We start from the raw sequence: 11,909 nt of genomic DNA on the forward strand, positions 1-11,909 counted from the left end.
TGTTAAGTTTTATGCCCAAGTATAACGCTTGTGTTGTAACTACATAAATTAGTGAACCTGGAGCAGGCAATAAAGATAGTTCTTCATTTCAGTGAAAATCAAATCCATTGAAAGTATAACATTACACAGTATCAAGATTGTATTTGATGGTTCTTACTTACATAACAAATTAAAGCACACTTAAAATACAGCCAAGTAGTTGAAAATACTAGTAACATACTTCAATGGGGAGTTCATTGCTAGTCTATTTGTAAAACTCTACAATATCTTTACTACTTCACAACCTGTGTACAGTAGTTAATCACAAAATATCTAGTTAATGTTACAAAAGTTAACACTATGCTACTATACTTATTATAAATGTTTTGACACTGTGACAAGGATAGAAAGCCCTCTCTTTTGGGTACAGTGCCCTCTGCATTGGGCACAGAGCCCTCTACATTGAGTAGAATGCACCCTACATTGGGCATAGTGCCCTCTACATTGAGTAGAAGCCCTCTCTTTTGGGTACAGTGCCCTCTACATTGGGCACAGAGCACTCTATGTTGAGTAGAATGCACCCTACATTGGGCATAGTGCCCTCTACATTGAGTAGAATGCACCCTACATTGGGTACCTTGCCCTCTACATTGGGTACCTTGCCCTCTACATTGAGTACAGTTCCCTCTACATTGGGTACCTTGCCCTCTACATTGAGTACAGTGCCCTCTATATTGGGTAGGATACACTCTACATTGGGTACAGTGCCCTCTAATATGATGTGCGGTGAAACTTTGAAAGTTCATGAAAATATGTGTGACCTGAAGTAAAAATACAAATAAAATACTTTGAAAAACAGTCTTCCTTGTGTCAATATTACTGGGTAATGACTGAACTAAGACAAGTGTTTACAATTCAAAGACAAGTAAACTTCCAACCACTAATCTATCAATAGTATTATATAATCCTTTTGTTGTTTTCTTAAATTTATTGTCAATGTACAACTAGAAGGGACATCTTTGTCATTGACGCCTTGAAACTTTGTTTTTGTCCATAAAGTGTTCATCAAATCTTGAATGAGTAAGACATCAAATATTTTCATGCTTCACATATCTCATCACTTTCATTGTTAAGGGACTTGGTGTCACTTGTCATCGGAAGCAAACGATTCCCAATGTCATTGTTAAGGGACATGTCAATCGTCATCTAGAGCAAATGACTCCCACTGTTCATGGACTTCTTTCACCATTATGTTCCTGGTCAGCATTTTATGCATGATGGGTTGACCCACTGGAAGACCAGAGTACCAAACAGGACTGTCTGGAACACAGGACTTCTCTGGAACAAGGTAAAACACATCTGACTTGTTTCTCACACTTTCAGGACTGTAGGAAAGAAAAATAAGTTGTATTTCACTAAGCAACCAATTCATAGGTACTGACCACACAAGGTATTTTAGTAGCATTTCTGCATTTCGTACCTTTGTACCTAGTGTAAACATTCAAACTGCAATCTACCTGTGTAAACTAAGCTGCCCTCATTCAAACTACAATAACAATATTTGGTTTCTCATGTTCAATGTGAGTTTTTACAAAGCTTGAAATACAAGTCAAAGTGCTTCAAATAATTGAACACTCAATCTAGTTATCTCTCCATCTATTGCTATTTACCTGCCTATGTACCTTCTTGGCTATCTATCTATATATCTGTCTGTGTGTCTGTCTGTCCATCCATCCATCCATCCATCTATCTGTGTCTGTCTGTCTGTCCATCCATCTATCTGTGTCTGTCTGTCTGTCTGTCTGTCTGTCCATCCGTCTATCTATCTATCTATCTATCTATCTATCTATCTATCTATCTATCTATCTATCTGTCTATCTATCTGTCTGTCTTGTCTGTCCGTCCATCCATCCATCTATCTGTGTCTGTCTGCCCGTCCATCTATCTATCTATCTATCTATCTATCTATCTATCTATCTATCTATCTATGTCTGTCTGTCAGTCCGTCCATCCATCCATCTGTGTCTGTTTGTCTGTCTGTCCATCCGTCTATCCCTCTATCTAAATATCCGTCTTGTCTGTCCGTCCATCCATCTATCTGTGTCTGTCCGCCCGTCCATCTCTCTATGTCTGTCTGTCCATCCATCCATCCATCCGTCTGGCTGCCTGTCTATCTATATCCATATATTTCTGTCAGTCTATCTATCTATCTATCTATCTATCTATCTATCTATCTATCTATCTATCTATCTATCTATACATCATCTTATTTAAAGGTAAAATTTTATTTGAAACTCATATGACTAACTGCTCTTAGAGTATAAGAATTATTGTAAATTGAAATGATATCTAAATAGGTTTTATAATGACACAGAACTTTTTGACTTACCACTTAGAGAGATAGAATTCATAAAGTTTAACAGGACATCTGAGAGGATTGTCAGTATTCTCAGCTTGTTCTAACATTGGTGCATCATCACGCTTCCTCTTATTTCCAGGTTCTTGACCTGTTAAATGACATTACATTGTCAGATTGTATTACAAGCATGAAAGACATACAATGATGTATGAAAAGATATATGACAAGGTATGTTAGGACTGAGTTGTATTTCCTACTAATACCTTAAAATACATTGGGACGAGTTGTAATTTGAAAGTATGATGCTTACAATACATTTTCTGACATACTTTTATATATAAATAGCATTTTATAATAAAAACAATTATTCTATTTTTTGTAACATTGTCACCAACTTGTCATTTTATTTGATACATGGACAAATGCTTACCTTTAATCTGTGGATTGTAGTATCTCAAGTAAACTGACTTAGTTTGGTTTTTTGTGTTGCTTTTCTTCCAGTGTTTTAGGACATGAGTGAAAGACATCTTGCAATGCTGCTCTGACGTTTTCAGATTGAAATACTTGGTATTAAAATAGACAAGTGTACCCAGTAAGACAAATGGAGAGTGTGCACCAAGCTGTTTACATTCCCACAGCATTTCTTCTTCAATGCATGTATTTATCATTCCTATATGATTAATATCAGGTTTCCAATGAGATAAAATTTCTGTCAGGATGTCTGTAAACTTCTCAAAATAAATATCAGTGAAGACGTTTTCCACGCGGCCATTCTCAAACAAGTATTGTTGAATTCCGAGGCAAAGGTAAAAGATAGTATCAGGAGTATATTCATCACCACTGGGTTTACGTACTTCTTTTAAGAAATGAAACAAGGAGTAATTAATCTCATCAGCTGAACACTGGAGAATATCAGATTTGAATTTATAGATCTTTTTGCTGTCTTCTGAGTTGCTTTCTTGGTTCTTTTGTTGTGCCCATATCCTGTATGCATTAATACCATATGTGTATTTGAATCCCTGTGACTGAGATGTGTTTTGTTGTTGAGGTGTTGCCGGGGAAGCCGTGTCAACATCATCATCATCCTCCTCCTCTATAACTTTAGTTTTCTTTCTTCCCCGACCACGTCTCTTAGATGATCTGGTATTACTTCTTGTTGTAGGTGCAGTTTTAGCTCTAGCCCTTGCACGTTGCTCTCTTGGTGAAAGTAGCTCCTCTTCAAAATCAATGGTAGCCAGGTCAGGTGTTTCTAAAGAATTATGGAAAGCTACACATATCAGTAAGATCACCGTTCTAAGAAGAACATGTTAAGTTGAATAAGATTGCATCCTCACAAAAATGATTATGTCATAAAGTATTGTAACTTTTTGAATATTTTCAAGTACATTCACTGACACCAAATCACTGACAACAAATGCCGATCTTCTTAGCAATCTCCTAAAGGCTACATATGATTCTGTTGTTGCTAAATACAAAAGGACAAAAAGGGGTAAACGGACAGGACCAACAAGCCAGCTTCCCTTCTTAAGCTTTTTTTGTCATTTAAACTAGACAAATTTCATAATTCTGTGTAACTGCACTCAACATAAATGCAAGAAACTTATAAAGTCACTTGATTAGACTCATTTAGTATTTAATGTGTATTCATTTTCTACAAAGGTTTTCCCTTTTAAGTCTGCTTGTGTTCTGCCAAAGTTCCATCTCACCTGAGGTGAAATTATCAAACCGAGATCAGAAAGTATCTGAATGAATGGTACATCTGCAATATGTATAATTTGATATCTGTACAGAAATGATGACTGTCAACGTGTCATCTCACCTGCACTGAAGTCTTGATCATTACTGGGTTCTGATATCACTTGTGCAATATTGGCAGCCATTTGTAGAATGTCATCTTCTAACATCTGAGATGGTATCACTTGCTCTGTTTCTTCAAATGTTAAGTTACCGGTCTCACCATCTTGATGCAAAGACAAAAATCAACTGTTTTTAGTTTTAATTTGACATATACAATGTAGCTTAAATGCACATTATATTTTATTAACTGGGTGTGGACACTTGAATTCTATCTTTATGGATTGATTACTCATGAGGTATTGCATGAATGCTATATTTTCAGACAAGTTTAGTTAAGCATGATAAAAGCACAGAAGTAATGCATGAGAGTATGTCATATGCTATATATATATATAGAAAACATTCACAACTATAATTACAACAGGAGTTTGTGCTAAGCAGGAAGCAGCTTGATTCACAATTGATTATAAAACGTAAGGGTAAGATCAAATGTAAGGTTACACTATTATGCAGCAGCCAAGTGATCATATATGGGGCGATGTGGTGGTGGTGGTGGAAGGGGGCGATGGTGGTGGTAGTGGAAGGGGTGGTGGTGGGGTGGTCATGAACTAACTGTATTATACTTGTGGTAATAGGCCTATGACACTTGGCATATGCTGTAAGACTGATTGTTATATACATGATGCTTGTTCACATCTCACCTTCCTGTGTTTCTCCTGATGCTGACAAGTTATCTTCTTCTTTCTTGCTATCACTACTACTCTTCTCACCAGCAATGGCTTCTGCCATTAGTAATAACTCAGCCTCTAGAGGATCTGATGGCGTCTTCTCCTTAATCTCTTCCATTGTCTTTATCAGTTTATCGGCATCATTATTAGCTACTGGTAACCACATAGGAACTGGCAATGGCATGGGTGTAAACACAGGAGCAGGTACAACAGAGTTATACATCTGCATTGGTACAGGGACGTATATAGGTACTGGTATTGGTACTACTATTAACTTGGGTTTCCAATCAGCTTCTGTAAAATTAAATTAAAATATTGCAGAGTAATACCATGTCCAGTATAACCAAGATCATAGTTCTTTAGAAAGTAACTCTACACTACATCATTATAATTGAAACAACAGTCTACATCTTGTAAGTTGCTGGTTCTATATCGCTGCTGCCTTTTTCTACATGCCTGAAGTCCTTGGGCAAGATTTGAGCCGTGATTGTGCCTCAGTCGACCCAGCTGTATAATTGAGGACCTGGTAGGATAGAGGTTACAATGTGAATGCTTTACTCCTATGCACTTATAAAGGTTGCGATGGATTGTATGCTCCAAATGGAGTTGCGGAAGTTATGTATGGTCATTTTGACGATCTGTGTCAGAAGTAATAATTGGACAATGCTATAATAAAGACATACACTAGAAGGCATTTATAAATGTGTACTATCAATTACTATTATTATTACTATAAATATCAACCAAACAAACTTACCTGTACTTGTTGATTTACTGGACTGGTGTGGTTTACAAGATGTTGCTTTGGTCTGTGTGAATGGTTTACACATCAAACTCTTATTCTTCAATATTTTAGGTGGTGCTGGGGGTGGAGGTGGTGGGTCTAATTTAGGAAGTGGCGGCATTACTTGTGATGACACTGTTTTCATCATAGGATCAGTGTTGGTTTTCAGAAGAGAGGAGCTCTGTACAGTTGGCAAAGTAACCGGATGCAACTTGGTTGCACTGCCTTGAATATTCTGTATCTTAATTTGGCTAGGTTTTGCCACGTGTCCCTTATTCAGAATTGTAGGAACTGTGGTTACTTTGTTGATGGTAGAAACAACTGTTGACAAAGAGTATGAGTACATCAATTACTATCAATTCATTTACTTAACAAAACTGGAGTAAGTCTAACTTGATAATTAGGTATGTTGGTCTCTTAAAATAGACTTTCTCGTTTAGTAAGACTAAAGTTGACACAGAGTACAATGCTAACACTTGTTGATGTTCCTCCACAGATTCCCTAGTGACAACTGGCCCGATGGCAGCATATTCAACCAATTACAGGTGTAATAGGTTTCACTGTACTGACCTTGGGACTGTATCATCTGATGTTGATAGCCTTCCGGGTCTTTTTTAGCAAAGCCATGAAAGTGTGTGTGTGTGTGTGTGTGTGTGTGTGTGTGTGAATGAATAGTGGAGACTTGAGTTCAAGTTGATGTTCTGAATGCAGTTATGGGTACAACTACAGCAGATTTCATGCTGTTACCTGGGTTAAAAACTTACAAAAATACTAATCTTACATACCTGGTTGCTGGAATACTACTTGATTTTGTTGCTGTCCTGGGGCTAGTGACATGACAGATGCAATAATTGGAGTGGAGGAAGAACCAGCTAAAGTATTCAAGCCTACAACACACAACAGAAGACAACAAACAGAAATTATAGTTCTACCTTATACAATGCATGAGCCATTTAGAACAAAAATATGGAATATATACTCTGGTTGTTCTACGTCACTGGTTCTGTTGTGTTCGAAATATGAGTCAAAACGTTCAAAATTACCATTACTTTCCCCAATATTTATTTTATATTACTGGCACTGGTATAATTATGTTATAGCTTATACATCTTGCAAAGTTAGTACTTTCAATTTGGGGTTTCTGTGAGTTGCACAATATGTTTGATTCGACAGGGTACACATACTTTATTACATTATTGACTTACAAGTTAGAGTATGTTCATTTGATATGACACGATATAACCATTTTATTACTACTATTTTGTTACTTACTAGTTACATGGTTAGAGTCTGGTAACTTGGGTTGCATTTGTGTGGTAAGGTTAGGAACATTCTGCTGGGTGTAGAATAGAAGTAAGCAGTGCTGATTGCAGACATGTTTCATTTCTCCTCTCCACATGAAGCTTTCTTCTAAGCGTCGACCTTGTTGTCTGCATCCATCACATCTGTAACATACATGTATCACAGGATTTTGGAGTGAGATACTATTGTTACAAATCACAGGATTTTGAAGTGAGATACTGTTGTTACAATTAGAATTGATAATTATCAAAGCAGAATAACGATCTTCTGGTTCATTCATTCTAAACTTTTTTAAATAACAAACTAAAATATTCTTATTAGCTAACTATATACTGTACAGCCACTTTTCATGATCACTACCAATGATTTTAAAACATTTATAGCGGTTAGAAAATCAGATTTTGACCCAATTTGTAAGTCACTGATCCTATCATTAGAGTAATTCCTCAACTAGAAACTAAAAGTACCATCATGACAAACTACCCATTATTTTTTAACTTGTTAGCTTCACTGTCAAATTGTCTAATGATGCTAAGAAGGATCAAATCACTTACCTGGCTGCCTGACTGTACCATAGTTCATATTTATCTAGACATGCCAAAGAACAAAACTGTTTCTTCTTTCCATCAATCACTTTATCACACAGAGCTTTACCAAGCTGTGAGCAATAATCACATACTATACACTTCAAACCAAGTCCTTTGGTAAAGTCTTGTTTGAAAAGCAGTTTACAGCCTGGAAAAGTAATCACACAAAATGATTGTTTAGTTACACTCTAGTATTTCCAAATTGTACTAGAATATCTTGCTATTCTTTAGTTTTTGAATTGACATCAATTTCTTTGTTTTTACAATAGATCTGTGAAATGTCAAAACTTGAGGGGACACATGGAGAACTGTGTCCATCCACTGAAGATGATACAAATCAGTTATGTTAGGGAGTCTAATTCTATCCCAAACCCAAACCCAAACCCCCTAGCTTGAATGCAAATGAGCCTCTCTCACACAGATGGTCCAGAGGTCTACATTCTTGCTAACATGAGAGCAGTGGTAAGGAAAAAGACTTTCAAAGTGGTCTTCAACAAAAGTTGTCATTTCATCCCTAGTTGTTAATTTATTCAAGTTTCTAGGCTTGCATAGTCTACATGGCTGATTTATAGCAATTGGCACTTGAGAAAGACTGTATAAAATGTAAATAATTATTTCATAATAATATTTGAGCACACTTTATTTGGTGGGAAACAGAAAACACAAGTGCAATCTTAACCTGAAACCTTGCAATATTCTGTGACATGTATGTTAGACATTTTCTGTAGCCTAGGATCAATGAAGTAAATGTTACCTTCACTGCAGAATGATCTCTCTTGGCCTGAAAATTTACAGGTTTCATAGAGTATTTTCTCCTGTTGACACATGTCACACACAGCTGTTATAGCATTGATCTGAAATAAAAATCAAACATCTGATTACATTATACATTACTGCCGCAATATGAATATTTGCACTTGAGGAGAGAAACACTGATGGCTGATAACACAGGAACTCTCGGTTTTTAATACACGCAGAGTAAATGTTTATATGATTGGAAAGTAAATGGATTTTAAGTATGATTTTTATCATGTTAGATTGCTAAATTATGCAATGTTGATGAGGTATTTCTTTTTCTGTATCGTAGTTTTCAAATACTAAATACATATTTAAAACATTGACTTACCCTTTTGAAATCTTCCAGGCATGGTTGACTGCAAAACTGAGTACAGTTACCTTTGTATTCCAATGTGACTGGTTTACTGGAGAAATTCATTTTACAAAGTGAGCACTGTAATTGTAAAGTCTGGTGTGGCAGGGTAACGGTGGGTGTGTTAAACTGTGCCTGGAATGCTATTACACAGTTGTAACAACAAAAATTCCTGATAGTATTGTCACTCATGGTTAGATGAAATAATGGTGGCGACATTTTTTTACAATGATGACACTGTGCAGCACTTGCAGTTACAGAGGCCGATGATTTCTGTGCTTGCTGTGGCTGTGGTTGTTGTGGAACCACTGGAGTTGGCTGACTGCTAACTTTCTCTCTGTAGGCTTGTAGACACGGTAAGGAGCAGAAGAGCTGTACTTTGTTATTTGAATCTACTCTTTCCACCATTTCAAAGTTGGTCTTCTTTGTCTTACACCAGTAACACTCCACAAATCTCTTGTGTAAGTCTTTAAATTTGTTCATACAACGGAGAGTACAGAATCGTTTAGGTTTACCTTCGTACTGCATATATTGAGGTGTGTATTTATCATTATAACAATTGACACCACACTGATCACAGCAGTTCATACTCAGATTGTGAGCGTAACGGAAAGCAGCAAAACACGCATCACTACAGAGTTTGTGAACCTGGCCTTGAAAATTGACTTCATGTTTGACCTGTAGAGAGTAAATAATAATCATATGACTCCCACTTATTAGCAATGTTTTAAATAGTGATATCAATATATATGAATGACTATGGAGCATACAAATATATATGTCACTATCATGTACAGTGAGACTGTTTACAAACACTGCAAAGATACAAATGGAAAGTCAAAAACAGGCAAACAATTTCTTTCAAGCAAATCCCTGACTGTGTTGATGAGATGTTCGTGAACATTTGGGCTTCATTTCCAAGAAATCTTTTGGCTGTGTGAGTAGAAACTTTCATTTATAAAATCTTTTGGCTGTGTGAGTAGAAACTTTCATTTATAAGCTCAGAGTTCATGAACATTCATTCTTATAGAAATAATGTTTTGTATTTGTGTCCCGACATTTGTACATCTTTTTTGTCAAAGAAAAGTGCATTTGATGTTTTTTGTCACAATATTTAGTTGATCCTCCAGTTGGTCAACATAATCTGTTGTGATTTTCTTTCAATTCTCACTTACACTTTTTGACTGACTGACTGACATATGTTTTGTGTTGAACTACTTGTTTTGTGTTATAAATAGGGACACAGACATAAATCATTTCCTAGAATAGTTGGGTTTTTCCACTCTGGCTGGTCTACTGTTTAGGACCATCCCTGTATCATTTTGTGGTGTTCCTGTACTTGACTGGCATTTCACATCAACTTGTATACAGGCACTGAACAAGCAGTTTACACCTAACATAGAACAAGGTTTACAGACATGTCGCTGTGGTCAATATGTCAAAGCTATGTTAGTCCAGTCAGAAAGCACAACTCTTTGAACTTTAACTATACCATTTTTTTGCAGTCTTACCTGTCCCATTTTATCACACACAGAACATTTTTTGATGACCCCTTCATTTTTGGGTTTATCTGTCCTCTTGGCTTCATAGTTGGACACACAGTCTTGACTACAGAACTCCTTGAAAGCACCTTTATTTCCAACTTGAGCCATTATGATATCACTGTTGCTGATCAGTTCTTTGTTACAATTTATACAAGTTTTCATTCGCCTGTTAATTTCTGTGAGGCATGTCTGTGTACAGAACATGAGCACTCGTCCTGACAAGTTCTTGATATACTTTCCAAGGTTAGGGGCACTCACAACTCCTTTGCAATATCCACATGTCTTTGTAGCAGGCTGGGTATTCTGTGATGTCTTGTCAATGCGTAATGAGTTCTTCTTGGCAAACAGATCCATACATGATAAACAGCAAAAACGATACCTTTGTCTATTCCAATCCAATGTCTGGGTTAATGTTTTGACCTGTTTACACAGACTGCATGCTGGTTGTTGTCGTCGAGTTGTTCTTATAACTTGTGTTATCTCAAGCTCAGGATCATCTGAAAATGTATGTAATACATCAAATGTATTCTGTTACATTCCTCTTCTACACTTTCGTGTTTTGTTGCAGCTGAAGAATAGTTTTCTGACTGGATTAGCATTGGGCTAGCAATAGTTCCTCATCAGCATATGCTAGCAGCTGGAAGGGTTAATGCATGCACCTGACTAAAGTTAGACAAGGTTAGCCCAATTTTAAAATGAGGCTGGCACACCTGCATCTGCCATACGTTAGACATTATGTCAGCTCAGTGCTAACATCAGGCTGTGCTAACACCTTATCAGTGCGTGTTAGCAACTGGCAGGGTTAATACCTGCACAACCTTGATGTTAAGACTAGGTAGGTAAGCCAAGTGTTACATCAGCTAGCATATGAGAATGAGATTCTGAAGCTGTATTACAGAGGATTGACTTAACCTAACACAATTACTCTCTCCATAATTGACATTACAATTTACAGCTAAAGAAATGTTGATAACTGTTGACTAGGGTGAGTTACAAATGTAACATTGGTGGTTACTGGGTTAACACATTACTCTCCCCATAACTGACTTTGGTGCTAAAGAAATATTGATAACAACCGTGTTGAGTGAGTTAACATTGGTGGTTATTAAGTTAACACATTACTCTCCCCATAACTGACTTTGGTGCTAAAGAAATATTGATAACAATCGTGTTGAGTGAGTTAACATTGGTGGTTACTAAGTTAACACATTACTCTCCCCATAACTGACTTTGGTGCTAAAGAAATATTGATAACAATCGTGTTGAGTGAGTTAGCATTGGTGGTTACTAAGTTAACACATTACTCTCTCCATAACTGACTTTGGCACTCAAGAAATATTGATAACAATCGTGTTGAGTGAGTTAACATTGGTGGTTACTAAGTTAACACATTACTCTCCCCATAACTGACTTTGGCACTCAAGAAATATTGATAACAATCGTGTTGAGTGAGTTAACATTGGTGGTTATTAAGTTAACACATTACTCTCCCCATAACTGACTTTGGCACTCAAGAAATATTGATAACAATTGTGTTGAGTGAGTTAACATTACTTAGACATGAATAAATGTGATTGCATCAGTAAGCCTTTACACTGGTACAAACTGTATCTCACTTTACAATACTTACCATCTTTATCCTTGCTAGTAGGTGTTTTATCAGTAATCTTTGATGTTTG

At 36.6% G+C, this 11,909-nt stretch overlaps 1 protein-coding gene across 1 annotated transcript; it reads right to left on the bottom strand.

The window, feature by feature from the left end:
* Positions 1-1,174: 1,174 nt before the first annotated feature.
* On the bottom strand, positions 1,175-10,338 carry LOC144433381 (zinc finger MYM-type protein 3-like). The gene is made up of 13 exons (XM_078121684.1): positions 10,198-10,338; positions 9,010-9,364; positions 8,663-8,964; positions 8,291-8,390; positions 7,504-7,684; positions 6,920-7,092; positions 6,433-6,534; positions 5,621-5,968; positions 4,837-5,157; positions 4,158-4,298; positions 2,769-3,605; positions 2,369-2,486; positions 1,175-1,364 (listed from the first exon to the last, which is right to left on the bottom strand). Exons 1-13 carry the CDS (start codon positions 10,336-10,338, stop codon positions 1,175-1,177), a joined length of 3,309 nt encoding a protein of 1,102 aa, XP_077977810.1.
* Between the last annotated feature and the right edge of the window lie 1,571 nt (positions 10,339-11,909).

Source organism: Glandiceps talaboti, chromosome 3 (assembly GCF_964340395.1).
Source record: "Glandiceps talaboti chromosome 3, keGlaTala1.1, whole genome shotgun sequence".
Classification (NCBI taxonomy): domain Eukaryota; kingdom Metazoa; phylum Hemichordata; class Enteropneusta; family Spengelidae; genus Glandiceps; species Glandiceps talaboti.